General features: G+C 42.2%; 1 protein-coding gene across 2 annotated transcripts in view; it reads right to left on the reverse strand.

Annotated features, from left to right (window-relative positions):
• Positions 1 to 2597: 2597 nt before the first annotated feature.
• LOC122560329 (retinoblastoma-like protein 1) overlaps positions 2598 to 22188 on the reverse strand; it is a 25929-nt gene continuing 6338 nt past the window's right edge. The window contains exons 4-6 of one of the 2 annotated variants that reach the window (XM_043710972.1): positions 11931 to 12095; positions 6641 to 6846; positions 2598 to 5100 (exon numbers count right to left, since the gene is read on the reverse strand). In XM_043710972.1, the coding sequence (XP_043566907.1) occupies positions 6676 to 6846; positions 11931 to 12095 (336 nt within the window). In that variant the 3' untranslated portion in view covers positions 2598 to 5100; positions 6641 to 6675. Of the gene's footprint in view, positions 6847 to 11930; positions 12096 to 22188 lie in introns of both variants that reach the window. The other variant, XM_043710971.1, reaches the window with a different exon arrangement.

The raw sequence follows: 22188 nt of genomic DNA on the forward strand, positions 1-22188 counted from the left end.
AATTGGGTCTATACTCAAATGGAGTTTAGATGGATTGGGGGGGGGGGGGGGGGGTGGAATCTAATGATAACATACAGAATACTGAATGCCTGGACAGAGTGAATGTTGGGTAGATATTTCCATTAGTAGGAGAGACCTTTGAGTATAGGAGTTGGAACATCATGTTGACGTTGTACAGGACATTAGTGACATTTGGAGTACGTGTGCAGTTCTGGTTGCCCTGCTATTAGGAAGGTTATTATTAAATTGGAGAGAGTTCAGAAAAGATTTGCCAGGATATTTCTGGGAATGGAGGATTTGAGTTATGAGGAGAGACTGGGAAGGCTAGGACATTTTTCACTGGAGAATAGGTCTTTGAGGGGTCCTATAGAACTTATAAAACTTTACAAAATCATGAGGGGCATAGATAAGATGAATAGCAAGAGTCTTTTCCCTTGGGCGGAGAAGTTCAAAACTAAGGGGCATACTTTTAAGGCGAGAGGAGAAAGATTTGAAAAGAACATAAGAGGTAACATTTTTACAGAGAGTGATTCCTGTGTGCCATGAACTGCTAATGGAAGTGGTGGATGCAGGTACCGTTACAACATTTAAAAGATATCTCAATAGGTACATGAATAGGAAAGATTTGGAGCGATATGGTCCAAATGCAGACAAGTGAGTAGTTCAGTTTGGGAACATGGTCAGCATGGACAAGTTGAACCGAAGGGTCTGTTTCCATGCTGTATGATCTATAAGCTTGCTGAGATTGAGCCCATGCAGATATTGATTAGAACCAGAAAAGATCTAGTTTGCTGATCCCAGGTAATTAAGAGCAACTTCTAATCCCTAGTATTGTTTCTATTCCAGGTTTCAGATCTGCATCAGTACCATGACAGTTCCACAATGCTTAGCTTTAGAGTGCAGCAAGTTTTATATACAATGCCAAATTGTGTACAATCTTACCATTTAGCAATTTCCTTGAAAAGGATCAGGATAATTTTCAAAATAAACATAACTCTAGTTTACAAGGATATCAGTTTCCAAAGTAATCCTCGAAATCACCCCACTGTATTAGAACACTTGATATCTAATCTTAGCACATTTCTTATGTTATTAAAGCACTTTGGTTTACACAGCACCATCTTGTGGAGAAACCTTACTTTTTTTAAAGTGTATTCCCTCAGTACTTAGATTTCCTAGTGTGGAAACAGGCCCTTCGACCCTCCGAAGAGTAACCCACCCAGTCCCATTTCCCTCTGACTAATGCACCTAACACTATGGGCAATTTAGCATGGCCAATTCACCTGACCTGCACATCTTTGGACTGTGGGAGGAAACTGTAGCACCCGGAGATAGAAAATTTGAAGAATGTACTTGAATAAAGCTCTTTCCATTCCTCAGTCAATGAATTATCAGGATTCACTCAGTACACGGTGGACAAAGCAAGCAACTTTTGCACAATCATCTCATAAACAGCTAATTTATTTATTAAGAGCCATTTGTTGAGGATCCATTAATATCTAGAACAGTCACCTCTCCTTTGAATGGCACTGTATGATCTGCAATATCTCTCTGTATGTGGGTCCTTGTGTGCAAAATGCCAATTCTATTTACAAAACAAGGCTACATTTCTTTGGAGCTGAAAATGTGTTGCTGGAAAAGTGCAGCAGGTCAGGCAGCATCCAAAGAGCAGGAGAATCGACGTTTCAGGCATGAGCCTTTCTTCAGGATATTAACTGGCTGTAAAATACAGTAATGACAAAAGGAAATAAACATTCCTTCTTTCTTTGTATTTCCTAAAAGTCCTAACAGAAAAGATCAGTCTCCCCCAGGGAGCTTCATTTAGAACTGTGTTTAAATGTGCATTAATTTGACACGAGGTTTTAAATTCCAGAAGTAGTTGTAAATTTCCATGTTATTACTCTATCTCAATGAACTTTCACTCCTGCTTCAGAAAACTGTGGGTTTGTGCTCCACTTCAAGCAAACTCTCAGTTGCCTGCAGGTATTGACAGAAACTGGCCAGGATATGGGAGAGACCTTAGCTCTTCTTCTAAATTGTATCTCTGGATCTTTACATCCACGAGAACTCAAAGGGCCTCAGTGAATCATGACAATGTAACTGACAAGATGGTTAATATTTTAAAATTACTCATAATTAAATGTTAAATAGAATGTTCTTAAAAAAGGAATAGCACAGTCATTACAAACATCCCAGATCAAATATATCCGTGTAATTCAGTTGGCAAGCAAAAACAGAACATTACAGCGCAGTACAGGCCCTTCGGTCTTTGACATTGCACCGACCTGTGGAACCAATCTGAAGCCTGTTTATCCTACACTATTCCATTTTCATCCATATGTTTATCCAATGACCAGTTAAATGCCCTTGAACTTGATGAGTCTACTACTGTTGCAGGCAGTGCGTCTCTATCACTGAGTAAAGAAACTACCTACATCTATCACCCGTCAATTTAAAGCTATATCCCTTTGTGCTTGCCATCACCATTCGAGGAAAAAGGCTCTCGCTGTCCATCTGATCTCTGATTATCTTTTTTGTCTCAATTAAGTTACCTCTCAACCTTCTCTCTAATGAAGTCTCAATTCCCTCAGCCTTTTCTCGTAAGACCTTCCCTCCATAGCAGGCATCATGCTGGTAAATCACCTCTGAACCCTTTCCAAAGCTTCCACATCATCCTTATATTGCGTTGACCAGAACAGTATGCAATACGACAAGTGCAGCCGCACCATAGTTTTGTACAGCTGCAACATGACCTTGTGGTTCCGAAACTCAGTCCGTCTTTCAAGACTCTAGCATAAACTTATCAACTTGCCAAGCAAGTCTGGAAAACTAGATTGGGGAACTTGAGCTGAATGGAATGATCTTTGAAGGTCACTGGAAATTTCAGTGTAACGTGGTGAGGAGAACTGAACCTGCTGGAGAGCTGAAAGGTGCTTTGGAATTGTTCCTGCAGAGCCACACATCTGCCAGAATTGTGCTGCACTGAAAAAATGTTGTAAAATCCAAGTCAGATTTAATTTGCAATCAAATATATTTTGTTTAGATCTATGTATCAGATCAAACAGTTGAGGGAACTATGCTGATCTTAGTGTGCTTATGGCAGTAAAGTCTTAAAACATGAAATAATGTTCATGGGTTATTTCTGTTGGTCACTAAAAAAAAAACACCTCTATGGTTTTGTAACAAGTGTAATGTCTCTTCCAAAAAATACACTACTCAGTGTCACTCACTCAATACTGCAGCATGAATCAAGCTCAGGTCTCTGGAGTGTGCGACTTGAACCATGACTTTCTGATACCACTGTAGGAGTGTTACTCACTGAATCATTGCTGATGGCACGAGGAGAAAGAGTAATTGGTGTATAAAAAGACACCAAACCATGTGAAACATCAGTGCAACAGCCTAACGGAGTCAAATCTAACAGAATATAAAAAGATCCTGAAAATGTTTTATTTTATTAAAACAAAGTCCAAAAAAGGATATACTTAAACTGCAGTGTCACTTCATTATCACAAGATAAAAAGTGTACTTTATAGAAGATAGAAAACTTTAAAGTTATCACAAGATGTTTCAACAAAAAACACTTTCTGCTCATGGTTCAACCACTTCTCCTCACTGGCAGTCCAGCACATCACAACAAGCAGTCAATTCTGGCTGGAGGTGGGGGGGGGTGCAACTGGGAAAATTCCTCAGCTCATGATGTGTTTGAGGAAGAGGGGAACAGTTCCTCTGGAAGTTATATGTTAGCAACATGAAGCAGAACTGGAAGAATTTGCCTGATAACTGGGGACTTTTACTATTTACCATCCAACTTTCTGGAGATTGAGAGGTAGAGTTTCAATGGGACTGTTCCCAATCTGCTGCAGATGCTGACAGAACAGTGTGCAAAGTGTCATTCATTCTGTTCCACTAGGGTTTCAATCTTTTATGACAAGGAAAACCCTCAGAATTGAGGATGTTGCTAACATGTAACCGGCTTCCTGAATGTTTTCCTCATTGTCCATTTCTGACCTGGAGGTAAAAGTGGTGTAAAAGAACTCATTACTAAACAATGAGCTGTCTCACAAGAATGGAATGTTTAAAGTTGAGTTGCTGAGTAGCGGAGATTTTGCTCCCAGGAGTTGACAGAAGTGGGAACAGCACTTCCCCACCTGTTTCCCCCTCCTCCACATTAAGTCTGGTCTCAGGACACAGCTGGAAGTGGTAAGCTACCTGTTAATGCTCAAAGAAATAAAATAAGCTCCTAAAAACATTTAAAATCCTGGGCGAGAAAAAGAATCAGAATTGATAATTTTCTTAACACACTTTCACGCTTAAAAACTCAAACTATCTCTCAGTTCCATACATAAAACATTGAAAGTAGAATATTAATGTAAGGGATAATCTAAAACTTCAGTTCTATACAAATTTACATGATAATTAACAATTCCCATCCTCTTTTTCACAACAGAAAATGTATGCAGAAAGGAGAGAAAGTGTGTAGATACTACACAATACATTTTAAAGCACTGCAGCTTACTACAATAATGAAGAACACACAGGCGTTGCAAGGAGTGCCCAAAATCTTCAGGGAACCCTCCATGATGGAGCACTGGTTACTGGCAAGAATACCTAAAAAGCTGCAGGGCCCTATAAATATATATAAAATCAGAGTATCTGAGGAATAATGACAAAACATCAGAATCTTTCAAATGCATGGTGCGAGTTGTTTGGTAGGTTGGCGAGGGAGCAGAGTTAGTAATTTGAAGTTTTATGTTTACCACCATCAGGCATTCCAGGTCCATTATAGCTTTAGCTTAATAAATAATAAAGCTCTCTCTAGTTTGTTCAATATTGCAGCTTCAGTGTGACACTTAATATTTCCGACATGTTGGGGCGTGCAAGAAATAGCATGGCCTTTTTAAAAATCTAGTCCAGCTTCTGTGACAGACTCACTCATCAGATTCTTTAGTACGTCAGAGAGGAAGGTCTGCATATTCCTGGATAAAAGTACCAGGTTAAAAAGAAAACAATGTCTTGTCCACCACACCACTTGGTTTACCGGAGATAATGCTTCATTAGTAAAAGAGTAGAATCACTGGGAGAAAGTGATTGTCACATCTATGAAATGAAAAATGATGTAATTAGTTCATGGTTTCTGCACAACATAAATATCATCCTTGAGATGTGTGGGGGTTCCGGCATGTATGGTTAAGATTTTAAAATATTTACCACTGCATATGCCAAAATCTACAAGGATAGAGATATGCATTTAAAAGTGTAAAGGCAAATAGGAAAATTCGCTATTCTCACTAAGACAGGATAAAATGGGCAACAGCCTAGCCCAAAAACCTGGTAAGGCAAAAGCTTTCTGGAAAAGATCTTCCTTCACAATCTCTCTTCAGGCAGAAACTCAGCAAAAAACAAGTTCATGAAAACTCAAATATCACGACCCAAATAAATTGTAATTTCTATGGCTTATACAGCTTCAGACTGAAGAGGATCCAAAAAATAACAAATTCTCAGTAAAGCTTACAATCTCAAGGTAAACTGGGATGAGTGCTTTACTCCCACCAATCTTAAAATTATCGGTCAGTGTCATGATGGCAATAAGGCTTTTTACAGCCAATGTCATCGACTAGTACAATAGGAAGGAAGTCTCAAACAAGAAACTATCATATTGACGCAAGTAAGGTGCTCTTCTGAGATTGGTGCTGAAGCAAATCTGGACAAAGAGGATAGAGCAAAACCCTGCAGTGGTGTCTCATCTAACCTGGAAGATGGTTCACCTTTCAGCACTAAGATTTCTCCACTTAACAAGCACAAAACTCTCACAAAAGACTCTAGGATTCCACTAATCCACTTTCTAAGGGGCCTTCTGAGCTACACACAGGAGATTACTGTGACTGTGTTCATTGTATGCAAGTAGGCTTCAAGAATCAGTGTCAATCAGTTCCATAAGTGAATTGGAATACTGCAACTGTAAGGGATGCAGCTATAAGGGACAGAGCTTACAGGTACATTCCACTCTACAGGAATTTAAAGCCATCAGGTTTTGGTGAGTTACAGAACTTTGTTGAGAGGCTGCCAAACACGCATTTTATTTGCTTGATGCCCTTCGCATGAAAACTACACAATTAAAAACTGATAGCTCTTTGAAACTTCCTTGTACTTATAACAGCTGGCAATCTAATTCCAAATAAATCACTGAAAACATACCAGCCAAATTCAGCTGCAAATATCCTAAAGGTTTTCTTCCCAACATCTGAACTTATTACTTAGCTGCACTCAAGGTCAAAACATTACCTCAGGCAACTGTGAAAATGGCAGCAAGATGAAATGCTGATATCCTGCTTTTCACTAACAACACTCGCAGCATGCCTAGAGTGTCAGATTTTTGATTACTGATAAGGAGATAAATAATTTCATCCCTTTAGTACCAAGTGATGATGCATATTTGAGTCTGTTCTCAATTAACAGCCTTTTCTGGATAACAGGTATTTTTTCGGGGGGTGGGGGGCATGGAAAAACGTTCACAGTGGTCAGTTTGCTGGGCATGTGTCAACCTGACAGTTGAATGTGGAAAGGATTCTAGGTTTTCCACACATAATTATACTCTTTATTCTGATATGTCTGATTCTAGGAATTCTACGTAATAAACCTGAAGCAGAAGCATGATTGTGCATGGCACTGCTTTCAACGGTTTGCCCGCTCGCTGACAACATCCTGTAATCGTTTTAACAAAATGTCATCATTTTCTTGGCAGAGACGTTTTGCTGGAGACTCGCTGTCACTTTCCATGGTGAATGCTCGTTTTCTGCTCAGCCTCTCCCCTTGTTTGATCATGCAGTTGATGTCTCTGAGATTCTGTGAAATTTTCAGAACAAAAATGGAAAATGAATCAGTGATTAAATTACAAATAGAATTTTTATAATTCTGACTTTCAGTGTGCAGATATGTTATCGCTTCCCTCCAGTTTGTTGTCTTATTCCTCCTCCCAAGAGGAAGCTGCAGTTTCACAGGTGAATTGGGCCATATACTAGGTTATTGAATAGTCATTTTCCATGTGATCCAGAGATGAGCAAACCACCACAACTGACTTGTTTTCAATCTACGTCAGCATTCTAATATGCACACAGAGATATACACGCATAAAGCGGTAATGAGAGTAGGAACAGAAAGTGAATTTCCCTTTCTCTGGCTGAAAAATCTGAAGTTGAAACTTTATTGCTGAAACAGCACAGCAGGTCAGGCAGCATCCAGGGAACAGGAGATTCGACGTTTCGGGCACAGGCCCTTCTTCAGGAATCCTGAAGAATTCCTGTTCCCTGGATGCTGCCTGACCTGCTGTGCTGTTTCAGCAATAAAGTTTCAACTTTGATCTCCAGCATCTGCAGACTCACTTTCTCCTTGAAAAATCTGAAGCAAATGCAGAGCCCAAAACTTTCTTTAGTATATATGCCTTGGATTACTAGATTAGATTCTCTACAGTGTGGAAACAGGCCCTATGGCCCAACCAGTCCACCCAGACCCATATCCCTCTGGCTAATGCACCTAACATTATGGGCAATTTAGCATGGCCAATTCACCTGACCTGCACAGCTTTGGACTATGAGAGGAAACCGGAGTACCCGGAGGAAACCCACGCAGACACGGGGAGAATGTGCAAACTCCACACAGCCACCAGAGGCTGGAATTGAACCTGGGACCCTGGTGCTGAGAGACAGCAGTGCTAACCACTGAGCCACCGTGTCACCCCAAGATGATAATGGATGATAAAAGCCATTGGCCATACTTCATTTATTAAAATTTTCCTACAGTTCCCTCATTACAGCATTGGTTTCTTGGACGATACGAAATAACTTGCATTTATGCAATACTACACAAACATTTTAAATAAAACCCAACATTGGGCCAAATAAAGAGACATTGGGATGGGTGAGTTTTAACTAAAGAACTAGGCTTGCCAGAGCGTATGTAAAGTGTTAAGATTGTGATGAGAGGAATTTGCTGGTAATTAATCTCCACTAATTATATAGGACAATTAATATACAGGACAACTTCCATATCTGGAGGCCCGGTTACCGCGGCCTGAACCATTCCAGAACCAGGGCCCAGGGGGTTACTAGGGAGGTAAATTTCCCATTGAAATGATTGGGTTTGCTACATCCACGGTAGGTCTTGGAACATATCCTCCGTGAATACAGCGGTCACCCTGAAAATGTTTTGATTCAATCACCAAAACAATCAATTATTTCCTTTTTGTACTGTTATCCAGTATAAGAGACATCTCACCAGGCTTTCTGAATAAACTCCAAATAATCTGTACATTGTGAAACAAAACTCATCCTTAAAACAAACTGGGAAAATTCAAGGAAATTCAAAACAGCTAAGCTATTATCAGAAACAGAACTTTATCTCCTAGGCAGACACAGCCACAATAAATCAGACAGTTCAAACAGGACAAAGCAAAACACATTTTGTGGCCAATATCTGAAAAATTGATAGAATATGAGTGAGTTTTCACAGTCCACTGGTTTCTTGTTGACAAAACTGCAGCAGGCCAACCTTCCAAACACTTCTGGTTAAACGACAATCAAATTTGATCCATGTCTTTGGATAGTGGTCACTGCACAGCTTCTGAAGGCTTACAAGGTAGTCAAAATATTCATCAGATTTTCAAATACTTCCAACAAGACAGGGAAAAAGAGATTGCAGTTTTTAAACATTTTCTTTCTTAATATTCCCTATGTTTGTGAAACACAAACCAAGTCGAAAAAGGGTTAGGAAGTAAAGTAGACCCTTCAGTCCACCATATCTATGTTGATCAACAAACACCAAGCTACACTAATCCCTTTATCTCCACTTGGTCCTCAGATTACTATGCCCAACACTTCAAATGCACATACAGATGCTTCTTAAATGTTGAGGCCATCTGCCTCCACCATCCTCTGAGGCAAAAACAAAATTCTCATACCTCCTGCAAATCACCTGCTCCTCACCGTAAACATATACCCCCTTCAAGGGGACCATCAGCATAGGGCCCCATATAGCGTCTTCCAAAGACAGGAATTAAGGGTAACAAGCGTCATCTCTTACCTCCCCAAAAGCTTTGTTAATTTTTTTACTTTTATCAGTCATGTGACTTATTGCAATCAGAAGATGAAACACAGCCTACATTAAACTTCTGATATAATTTCCAAGGGTTTACTTCAAACTCTTGATTAATTTCTTTAAAAACATTCAATAGTTCAGCATCCCCCAGTTTCTTATTTTTAAACCTTCATTTCGACACGGGGAGTGTCGCTGGCTAGGCCAGGATTTATTTCCCATCTCTAATGACCCAGAGGGCAGTTAAGAGTCAACCATGTTGCAGTGAGTCTGGAGCCATATGTAGGTCAGGCCAGGATTTCAGTTCCCTTCCCTAAAGGGCATTACTGAACCAGATAGGTTTTTCCCAACTGTTTCACAGTTATCATTAGTTCCTTAATTCCAGATTTTTTTTGACCGAATTCAAATTCTACATTCTGCCATGGCAGGATTTGAACCTTGGTCCCCAGAAAATTGCCTAGGTCTCCAGATTAACAAACCAGCGATAATGTCACTAGGCCAGCAAATTTCCTATAGACCACAAATATGGGGAGAAGGGTTTGCAAAACAAATTCAGAGCTGAAAACATGGCTACTGAGGTTAAAAGTGATTGAAATTGGGCTCAAGGAGTCAGAATGAAAGAAGATATCATGCCCCCAATGATTAAATTTCTCATTGCATCTTGGTGACCACAACTAGAAAAAATTCCCAATATTTGCTCCTAAAGGAGTTTATATATAAAAAAAATTCACAGATGAAAGCATTGCTGGCTAAGTCAGCATTTATTGCCCATTTCTAATTGCCCAGAGGGCAGTTAAGAAACAATCACATTACTGCGGATCTGAAATCACATGGTGGTGGATGATGGGAAATGTTCATCCTGGAGCTCAGTTACCAGTGGTGTGCCAAAAGGATCTGTTTTGAAGCTACTGCTGTTTGTCATTTTTATAAATGACCTGGAGGTGGACGTAGAAGAACGGATTAGTAAATTTGTGGATGATACTATGGTAGACAGAGTTGTTGGTAGTGCTGAAGGGTATTGTGGGTTACAGAGGGACATGGATAAGATGCAGAGCTGAGCTGAGAAGTGGCAAATAGACTTTAATACGGATAAGTGTGAAGTAGTTCACTTTGGAAGAAGTAGCAGGAATGCAGAGTGCTGGGCTAATGGTAAAATTCTTGGCAGTGTAGATGAACAAAAAGATCTTGGTGTTCAGGTGCATAAATCCCTGAAAGTTGCCACCCAGGTTGATAGGTTTATTAATAAGGCATATGGTGTGCTGGCATTTAGTGGTAGGGGGATTGTGTTGCGGAAACATGAAGTCATGCTTCAGCTGTACAAGACAATCGTAAGGCCACACCAGGAGTGTTGTGTGCAGTTCTGGTCACTGCATTATAGGAAGGGCGTGGATGCTTTGTAAAGAATTCAGAGGAGATTTACTAGGATGTTGTCTGGTATGGGAGGAAGGTCTTACGAGGAAAGGCTGAGGCTGTTTGCATTGAAGAGAAGAAGGTTGAGAGGTGACTTAATGGAGATAAATAAGATAATTAGAGGGTTAGACAGGGTGGACAGTGAGATGGTGAAGGCTAACACGAGGGGACATTGCTTTAAATTGAGGAGTGATAGATTTAAGACAGATATCAGGGTAGGTTCTTCACAGAGTAGTGGGGGCATGAAATGGCCTGCCTGCAACAGTAGTAAACTCGCCGACGTTAAGGGCATTTAAATGGGCATTGGACATACATATGGATAATAATGGAATGGTGTAAATCAGATGGGCATCCGATTAATTTCACAGGTCGGCGCAACGTTGAGGGCTGAAGGGCTTGTTCTGTGCTCTAATATTCTATGCAGGCCAGACCAGGTAATGATGACAGTTTCCTTCCCTAAACCAGATGGGTTTTTCCAACAATTGACAATTACTTTTACTGAATGCCATGGCAGGATTCAAACATGGGTCCCCAGAACATTACTTCTGTCTCTGGATTAATAGTCCAGTGATAAAGCCACTATACCATCGCCTCTCCAATGTTTATATAGGCTGATCGCCATTTAGACTTACGTTTGGCTACATATTTTAATATCCTATTAGCTCCATTGATTGTTGTTATTTGTTACTTGAGCACAGAGAACAGAGTTTACAGACCTAAGCTCTTTACAACTTTGTCTGTAAATAGTCAACACCCTTTATGAAGTACAGAGGAGCCTCGATTATCTGGCACTCAATTATGTGAATTTTGGATTATCCGGACAAGATCACAAGGTTCCGATGCTTGGCTAAACTGTTATCTGGCATTCGATTATCCAAATAAAATACTCCCTGTCCATGTTGTTCAGAAAATCTAGGTTCCTTTGTATATGTGGCTTATTTTTCTGTGTGCAACACCACACTCATATCTGCATCAAAATTGATCAGTTATCATTCTGTCACTTATGAAACTGGATGAACCATCATTAGCTTCTTATATTTGAGACAGGAATGGCATATAAATCACTAAAGGTATATGTTATAGACAGCCACACACAGTGGCACAACTGACTGATGCAAATAAAAGATGGGAAAATAACTAAAACGTACATTTCTCAGCATGTCTTCAATCGATGGCTTCAGAAACATCCTTAATAACTTCCATCAATTAATCTAATTCAACATTCTGGACATTTTGACTACTTTTCCACAAGGAAGATTTGTAAAGCGTTACTCTTTAAGCTATAACTGCTTTAAAGGATAAAATGATACTATTTATTAAGTTACTCTTTTGTAAAGACGTTAATCATTGAAATGTTATAAAACTAGCGTTAAACTGCTTAAAAGAACTGAACACAAATATGATCAATAATTTAATAGCAAGTGGCTCACCTTTGATGGGCTTCGGTTAAACCTGTACATCATTGCTGTACGTGGTGTTAGGGAGGTGCCATTCTTGTGAGGAGAAATGTAGACTGCATGCCTCTGTGATATTCGACGTGGTGATACAGGGTGGGATTTAACATTTGGAAAAGGAGATAGTGGCGGTGCTTCCACCTGTCAAGGCAACATTCAAAACTGGATGTAAGACTGGAAGACAGTAACCAATCTCTACACAGGCATTTTAAAGACCAGTTAATAACCAATTCTAAACCTGACAATGAGAAAATTACACCTGGAGTCTACGCAACATTATGATACACATGGACAAAAAAATTATACAGATGGAATTCTCGATGGACAGATTTACCATATTAGCAACCAAATCAGCTTTTTCCAAGTACCGCCCTAGTGGATATAAGCAGGTTAAAATGAACACAGCAGATGATAACTTTTCTTTAGCACTGGTATCTCCTTTGGAATTCTTCATGGTAAGAACAATGCAAATAGGTTACCGCTTACACTTAGAGTCATAGAGATGTACAGCACTGAAACAGACCCTTCAGTCCAACCCATCCATGCCGACCAGATATCCCAACCCAATCTAGTCCCACTTGCCAGCACCCGGCCCTTATCCCGACAAACCCTTCCAATTCATATACACATCCAAATGCCTTTTAAATGGTGCAATTGTACCAGCCTCCACCACTTTCTCTGGCAGCTCATTCCAAACACGTTCCACCCGCTGCGTGAAAAAGTTACCCCTTAGATCTCTTTTGTATCTCACCCCTCTCACCCTAAACCTATGTCCTCTAGTTCTGGACTCCACCACCACAGGGAAATGACCTTGTCTATTGATCCTATCCATGCCCCTCATGATTTTATAAACCTCTATAAGGTCACCCCTCAGCCTCTGACACTCCAGGGAAAACAGCTCCAGCCTACTAAACCTCTCCTTATAAATCAAATCCTCCAAGCCTTGCAACATCCTTGTAAATCTTTTCTGAACCCTTTCAAGTTTCACAACATCTTTCCGATAGGAAGGAGACCAGACTGCATGCAATATTCCAGAAGTGGACTAACCAATGTCCTGTACAGCCGCAACATGACCTCCCAACTCCTGTACTCAATGCTCTGACCAATAAAGGAAAGCATACCAAATGCTTTCTTCACGATCCTATCTACCTGTGACTCCTCTTTCAAGGAGCTATGAACCTACACTCCAAGATCTCTTTGTTCAGCAACACTCCCTAGGACCTTACTGTTAAGTGTATAAGTCCTGCTTCGATTTGCTTTCTCTAAATGCAGCACTTTGCATTTATCTAAATTAAACTCCATCTGTCACTTCTCAGCCCATTGGCCCATCTGATCAAGATCCCACTGTAATCTGAGGTAACCTTCCTCACTGTCCACTACACCTCCAATTTTAGTGTCATCTGCAAAATTACTAACCATACCTCTTATGCTCACATCCAAATCATTTATGTAAATAATGAAAAGTAGTGTACGCAGCACCGATCCTTGTGGCACTCCAATGGTCACAGGCCTCCAGTCTGAAAAACAACCCTCCACCACCACCCTCTGTCTTCTATTTTTGAGCCAGTTCTGTATCCAATTGGCTAGTTCTCCCTGTATTCCATGAGATCTAACCTTGCTAACCAGTGACTGGGAACCTTTTTGAACGCCTTACTGAAGTCCATATAGATCACATCTACCGCTCCACCCTCATCAATCTTGTTACAACTTCAAAAAACTCGATCACATTTGTGAGACATGATTTCCCACGCACAAAGCCATGTTGACTATCCCATATCAGTCATTACCTTTCCGAATACATGTACATCTTGTCCCGCAGCATTCCCTCCAACAACTTGCCCACCACTGACGTCAGGCTCACTGGTCTATACTGCCCTGGCTTGTGCTTACCATCTTTCTTAACCAGTGGCACCACGTTAGCCAACCTCCAGTCTTCTGGCAGTTCACCTGTGACTATCGATGATATAAACATCTCAGCAAGACGCCCATCAATCCTTCCCTAGCTTCCAGCAGAGTTTAGGGTACACCTGATCAGGTCCTCAGGATTTATCCACCTTTATGCATTTTCAAGGCATCCAGCAATTCCTCCTCTGTAATATGGACATTTTTCAAGATGTCACCATCTATATCTTCTATGTCCTTTTCCAAAGTAAATACTGATGCAAAATACTCGTTTAGTATCACCCCCATTTTGTGCGGCTCAAGACAAAGGCCGCCTTGCTAATCTTTGAGGGGCCCTATTCTCTCCATAGTTACTCTTTTGGCCTTAATGTATTTGTAAAAAATCCTTTGGATTCTCCTTAACTCTATTTACCAAAGCTATCTCATGTCCTCTTTTTGCCCTCCTGATTTCCCTCTTAAGTATACTCCTACTTCCTTTATACTCTAAGGATTCACTGGATCTCTTCTGTCTGTACCTGACACATGCATCGTTCCTTTTCTTAACCAAACCTTCAATTTCTTTTGTCATCCAGCATTCTGTACACCTACCAGCCTTTTCTTTCACCCTAACAGGAATATACTGTCTCTGGACCCTCGTTAACTCATTTCTGAAGGCCTCCCATTTTCCAGCCGTCCCTTTACCTGCGAACATCTGCCCCCAATCAGCTTTTGAAAGTTCTTGCTTAATACTGTCAAAATTGGCCTTTCTCCAATTTAGAACTTCAACTTTTAGTTCTGGTCCATCCTTTTCCATCACTACTTTAAAACAAGTAGAATTATGGTCGCTGGCCCCAAAGTGCTCCCCCACTGACACCTCAGTCACCTGCCCTGCCTTACTTCCCAAGAGTAGGTCAAGGTTTGCACCTTCTCTAGTTGGTACATCCATATACCGAATCAGAAAATTTTCTTCTACTCACTTAAATTCCTCTTCATCTAAACCTTTAACACTATGGCAGTCCCAGTCTATGTTTGGAAAGTTAAAATCCCCTACCATAACCACCCTATTATTCTTACAGATAACGGAGATCTCCTTAAAAATTTGTTTCTCAATTTCCCTCTGACTATTAGGGGGTCTATAATACAATCCCAATAAGGTGATCATCCCTTTCTTATTTCTCAGTTTCACCCAAACAACTTCCCTGGATGTATTTCTGGGAATATCCTCCCTCAGAACAGCTGTAATGCTAGCCCTTAACAAAAATGCCACTCCCCCTCCTCTCTTGCCTCCCTTTCTATCCTTCCTGTAACATTTGTATCCTGGAACATTACGCTGCCAGTCCTGCCCATCCCTGAGCCACATTTCTGTAATTATTATGATATCTCAGTCCCATGTTCCTAACCATGCCCTGAGCTCATCTGCCTTCCCTGTTAGCCCCTTGCCATGAAATAAATGCAGTTTAATTTATCAGTCCTCCCTTGTTCTCTGCTTTGTCCCTGCTTGCCCTGACTGTTTGACTCACTTCTTTTCTCAACTGTACCAGTCTCAGATTGATCTTTCCTCATTATCTCCCTGGGTCCCGCTCCCCCACCTTACTAGCTTAAATCCTCCCGAGCAGCTCTTGTAAATCTCCCTGCCAGTATATTAATCCCCTTCCAATTTAGGTGCAATCTGCCCTTCTCGTACAGGTCACTTTTACCCCAAAAGAGATTCCAATGATCCAAAAATGTGAATTCTTCTCTCATACACCAGCTCCTCAGCCATGCACTCATCTGCTCTGTCCTCTTATTCCTGCCCTCACTAGCTCGTAGCACCGGGAGTAATCCAGATATTACTGCTCTCAAGCACCTCCTTTTTAAATCCCTGCCTAACTCTCCATAATCTCTCTTCAGAATCTCAACCTTTTCCCTTCCTATGTTGTTGGTTCCAATGTGTACAATGACCTCTTGCTGGCCCCTCTTCCCCTTGAGTGCATTCTGCACCCTCTCTGAGACATCCTTGATCCTGGCACCAGAGAAGCAACATACCATTCAGATTTTTTACTGCTGGCCACTGAAACGTCTGCCTGTACCTCGGACTAGAGAGTCCCCTAACACAATCGATCTCTTGGAACCTGATGTACCCCTCATTGCATTAGAGCCAGTCTCAATACCAGAAACTTGGCTGTTTGTGCTACGTTCCCCTGAGAATCCATCACCCTCTACATTTTCCAAAACAGCATACTTGTTTGAAATGAGGATAACCACAGAAGACTCCTGCACTAACTACCTACCTCTCTTACCTTTCCTGGAGTTAACCTATTTATGTGACTGTATCTGCGACTCTTCCCCCTTCCTTGAGTTTTTAGATGAGTTGTTGGCCTTAGCAGTTAACACTTGCCTCGTAGTGCCTTACCAAACATGCCAGATGATGAACTCATACTGGCAAGGCTGTAATGGAGCACCAGCAAAGTGAGAAGTCTAGCTTTGGCTATTACTCTGCCATCAATAGCCACCTTTCTTAAATAATACCCAGGATATCATAGTCTTTTTCTGATCCTTTTTCCACAGGAAGAAATTGGAAAACTTACTCTCTAATAATCTGTATTTCAAAGGTCAGAGCAAGACTTTAAAGCAAAAAAGGAGTCCGAGACAAAAGACAGTTATGGAGCTAACTGTGATGTATTTCCTTATAGAACTGAGTTAGTAATCAAATTGTCAGCATGTGCATTATGTTGGGAGGTTTTTGATTTCTCTCTGGCTGTAAATGCTCAAGAATAAAGGTGTCAAACACCTTAAAAAATCAATCTAGGTTTTGAAATGTAAATTGCAGTTCAGGCAAAGAGTCTCCAAAACATGGATTAAAAAGTTAGGATGTCAAGGAGCTTATCCATTTAAGTTACTCAAGTGTGTACCCAAATGGAACTTTTCTCATCTAGCACTGATGACTACTTGTGAATTTAATCAACAACTATGGTTCTGCCTGTTCACCGTAACTTGAAGTAAATCACCTCAACAATTAGAACCAAACTCGATGTAATTTATGGTCAACTCAGGCAGACTTGATATACAAGTAAATCATGTGGGATAGGAGTTTTCTGATGGCCTATTTCCCAACTCACTATCCAAATAGGTGGAGGGGAACTGATCCATAATGATAGTGATTGCCTGAAGCCACTTAATTCTTTGTGTGGTGTCTGTACCTCTGGCAAGTCCCACCTTAGAAAGTTGCCATAGTCCCAGCAGTGCCAGGCTTCAGCAGTGGCCACAGCCTATCCCTGAAGAAGAGCAAGTACTTAAGCTGAGAGTATTGGTGGGGCCTGAGTGGTGTTAAGTTCGAGAGGCTATGTTGGCCGCAGAGGAGGAAGGTGAGTGCCTCTAATGAATACAGCCATTTCGGCAGAATCATAGAATTTTATAATATGAAAAGAGGCCATTTGGTCCACTGTCCATGCCAACTGCTGAAAGAGTCACCCAGCTCATCCCATTCGCCAGCCCTATTTCCGTAGTCCGCTAAATTCACTTTCAAATATATATCCAGCTCTCTTCTGAAACCTCCTATGGAATCTGCCTCCACCACTCACCCAGGCAGCGTATTCCGAATTCGAACAACTCTGAGTAAAGACGTTGTTCCTCATCTCACTCCTACATTGAAATTGTGACCTTAGTTACTGACATACCAATTAACAGAAACAGAATATCCTGCTTTACCCAGTCAAAATTGTTCATAATTTTGAACACTTCAATTAGGTCACCTCTTAGTCTTCTCTGCTCCAAGGAGAATAAGAGACAAAAATCTGCACATGCTGGAATTTTCAACCATCATCCAGCCAGCCCTCCACCGCACCTCCTCCATTCCCCGCTCTACTGCTCTAAACTGTGCCCCCCCCAACCAAACGCAATAAAGACAGTGTCATCCTTATTCTCAGCTACCATCCCACCAGTCTCCACATCCAACGTAACATCCTTCAACACTTCCGCCAACTCCATTAGACCTTACCACTAAAAACATCTTCTCCTCCCCACCCCTCTCTGCCTTCCACAAAGACGACTCCTTTTGCCAACCTTTGGTTTGTACCACTGCCCCCGACCAACACCCCTGAACCCCCAGGTACCTTTCCCTGCAATCGGAAAAGATGCAAAACCTGTTGGCACATCACTCCCCTCACCTCCATCTAATGCCAAACAGTCCTTCCAGGTGAGACAGAGATTCACCTGCCTCTCCTCCAACCTGGTTTACTGTATCCGGTGCTCCTGAAATGGTCTTCTCTACAGCGACGAGACCAAACATAAACCCAGGGCACATTTCGCTAAGCATCTCAGCCGGGCCCGCACGGGTTGAACTGACCTCCCAGTCACTGCCCATTTTAATTCTCCTTCCCCACTCCCTTCCTGACATGACCATCCTTGGCCTCCTCCATTGCCACGGTGAATCAGACCGCAAAGTGGAGGAACAACACTCATCTTCCGCCTGGGCAGCCTACAGCCCAGAGAACTTAACACTGAGTTCTCAGATTTCAAATAACCTCCCTTCCCATCCCCAGATTACCTTTCTAGCCCTTCCCCCTCCCTTCCATTCCTCTGATCGACCCTTCCTTCCAGCTGCCAACCAGATTCATTCCTCCCATCAACCAACCAGATTGTACCCTCTACCTATGTTCACCTATGCTACCTCATCACTCTGACACTCTCCTCACCCAAAACCCTCTCCCAAAACCTGCCTTTATCTGCAGCTTCCCTTACACGGACCCCCAGACCTGAAGAAGGGTGACACCGAAACACTGACTTCTCCACCTCGTGATGCTGCCTGGCTTGCTGTGTTCTTCCAGCCTCAATCTTCTCCTACCCAGGAGAATAAGCCCAATCTCTCTAATTTTTTCTTGTATCTAAAATCCTTCATTCCTGGAATTATTCTACTGAATCTCTTTTGAATGCTCTCTAGGGTTTTAACATCATCCTGAAATAAGGTGCCTAGACTGAACACATTGATCCAAATGTGGTCTGACCATTGATTTGTAGTGTTGTAGCATCTCTCAGAGTCATAGAACATAGAGAGGTACAGCACAGAACAGGCCCTTTGGCCCACAATGTTGTGCCGAGATTTAATCCGACTGTAAAATATAGTAACTTAACCTACGCACCCCTCAACTCATTGCTATCCATGTACACGTCCAGCAGTTGCTTAAATGTCCCCCATGACTCTGCTTCCACCATCACAGCTGGCAACACATTCCATGCATTCACAACTCTGATGTCTCCTTTATACCTTCCTCCTAATATCTTCAAACTATGACTTCTCCTACCAGTCAATCCTGCCCTGGGGAAAAGTCTCTGGCTATTGACTCTACCTGCTGTGGTTCTGTTCGCCGAGCTGGAAGTTTTTGTTGCAAACGTTTCGTCCCCTGGTTAGGTGACATCCTCAGTGCTTGGGAGCCTCCTGTGAAGCACTTCTGTGGTGTTTCCTCCGGCATTTATAGTGGCCTGTCCCTGCCGCTTCCGGTTGTCAGTTTCAGCTGTCCGCTGTAGTGGCCGGTATATTGGGTCCAGGTCTATGTGTTTGTTGATGGAGTTTGTGGATGAGTGCCAAGCTTCTAGGAGTTCCCTGGCTGTTCTTTGTTTCGCTTGCCCTATAATGGGACAACACTACCATTATAGGGCAAGCGAAACAAAGAACAGCCAGGGAATTCCTAGAAGCATGGCACTCATCCACAAACTCCATCAACAAACTCATCGACCTGGACCCAATATACCGGCCACTACAGCGGACAGCTGAAACTGACAACCGGAAGCGGCAAGGACAGGCCACTATAAATGCCGGAGGAAACACCACAGAAGTGCTTCACAGGAGGCTCCCAAGCACTGAGGATGTCACCTAGACAGGGGACGAAACGTTTGCAACAAAAACTTCCAGCTCGGCGAACAGAACCACAGCAACGAGCACCCGAGCTACAAATCTTCTCACAAACATTGACTCTATCTATTCCTCTCTTTATTTTGTACACCTCTATCAGGTTTCTTCTCTCCCTCCTCTCTCCAGAGAGAAAAGTCTGAGCTTATTCTACCTTTCTTCGTCAGGCAAGACCTCCAGTCCAGGCAACATCCTGATAAACCTTCTTTGCACCCTCTCCAAAGCCTCTGTATCTTTCCTATAGTAGGTTGACCAGAACTGGACACAATATTCCAAGCGTGGTCTCACCAGGGACTTGTAGAGCTGCAGCAAAACCTTGCGACTCTTAAACACGATTCCCCTGTTAATGAAAGCCAAAACACCATATGCTTTCTTAACAAGCCTATCTACTTGGGTGGCAACATTGAGGGATCTATGTACTTGCACACCCAGATCACTCTGTTCCTACACACTGCCAAGAATCTTGTCTTTAATCCTATATTCAGCATTCGAGTTCGACCTTCCAAAATGCATCACTTCGCATTTATCCAGGTTGAACTCCATCTGCCATTTCTCAGCCCAGCTCTGCATCCTGTCTATGTCGCACTGCGGCCTGCAGTAGCCCTTTATACAATCGACGACACCTCCAACCTTTGTGTCAACTGCAAATCTACTAAACCACCCCTCAACCTCCTCATCCAAGTCATTTATAAAAACTACAAAGAGCAGAAGCCCAAGAACAGAGCCCTGCGGGACTCCACTCAACACTGACCTCCAGACAGAATATTTCCCATCTACAACCACTCTCTGCCTTCTGTCAGCCAGCCAATTCTGAATCCAGATCAGCCAGCCAATTCTGAATCCAGATTTAATTACCATTTCCAGAATTACGATTAATATGCTTGAAGAATACTTAATGTTTGTTTTAGCACAGCCTGCCATCCTTTCCTCATATTTCCTCTTAGTCTTCTTTATTCCAGTCATAGCCTCTCTCCTGCATTTGAGGTACTCTTTTTGATTTCTATATCATCAACATCCTTAGTCATCTAGGGTACTCTAGTTTTGGATACCCCATATTAATTTCTCATGACTGTACCTAGATTGAGCATCATTCAATTCTCTTTTGAAAGTATCCCTTTTTTATGCATGTTTTATCTAAACATAGTGCATTTCTAGTCAACTTGCTTCAGTTCAATGTTTAGACCCCTAAAATCTATCTTTTTCCAGGTTTTATTCCTTCACTGATTTTTATCCTTTTCCAATTTAACATTGAACTTTATTATATTATAATGGCTACTGCCCGAATGGTCCCTCACTCTGATGTTCTTCACTTGGCCTTCCTCATTTTCTTAGACCAGATCCCGCATAGCTTCATTCCTGGTAGGAATGGAAATGTACACTGTCCCAAAGTTCTCCTGCACACATTGTAGTAATTTCTCCCCTTTTGTGCTACACATGCTACTTTCTTCTGAGTCCATCCGACTATCGCTGTTGCCCAGAGGGCAGGCTTAGAATTCCTAAACAATAATAACTTCCATTTCTTACCCCTGAAAGGAAAGGCTCATCCAATCAGATCAGAAAGGAGCTCTATTACCACATATGGCGCTCTGCTACCATATAAACAGATATGATCCATGTGTAAGCCTGTTTCCTGTAACACTTACACAAATATACGAAATAAGGTAGGTGAACTTGCAGCGTGGGTTGGTACCTGGGACTTCGATGTTGTGGCTATTACGGAGACATGGCTAGAACAGGGACAGGATTGGCTGTTGCAGGTTCCAGGATTTAAATGTTTTAGTAGGGTCAGAGGTGGGGGTAAAAGAGGGGGAGGTGTGGCATTGCTTGTCAAAGATAGTATTACAGCGGTGGAAAGGACGATGGATGAGGACTTGCCATCTGAGGTAGTTTGGGCTGAGGTTAGGAATAGGAAAGGTGAGGTCACCCTGTTAGGAGTCTTTTACAGGCCTCCTAATAGTCCTAGAATCATTGAAGAAAGGAGTGGGAGAGAGGGCTGGAGAGTGAATGTGGCAGAAAGACAGAGGGGCGGAGACTGAATGGGGATGACGGTAAGAGGCCGAGAGAGGGAGAGGAGTGAAGTGAGTGGGAGTTCGTGGGGGGCGAGAGAGAGGTAAATGGCGAGAGAGAAAGAGAGAGTTGGAGGGAACGAGAAAAAGAGAGAAAGTGAGGAAGTGTCCAGAGAGAAACGGAGGGTTTTAGAGAGAGGGAGGTGGGAGAATGCGTGATAGAAGGTGGAGGTGTGTGAGGCTTTCAGAGGCAGAGATGAAGAGAACCAGCGAGAGAGGGGGCAATGCGGGAAGACAGAGAGGTGGGGAGAGGGAGAGAGAGAAAGACAGAATAGAGAGAGAGAGGGGAATGATGGTGTGAGCAAGCGAAAGGATGGGAGAGAGGAAAGGTCGAAAGACAGAGAGGGAGACCTGAGGAAGAGAGAGAGAAAGAGACGAGGGGGGATAGAGAGGGGAAGTGAGG

The sequence above is a fragment of the Chiloscyllium plagiosum genome, chromosome 20, assembly GCF_004010195.1.
Source record: "Chiloscyllium plagiosum isolate BGI_BamShark_2017 chromosome 20, ASM401019v2, whole genome shotgun sequence".
In the NCBI taxonomy this organism is placed as follows: domain Eukaryota; kingdom Metazoa; phylum Chordata; class Chondrichthyes; order Orectolobiformes; family Hemiscylliidae; genus Chiloscyllium; species Chiloscyllium plagiosum.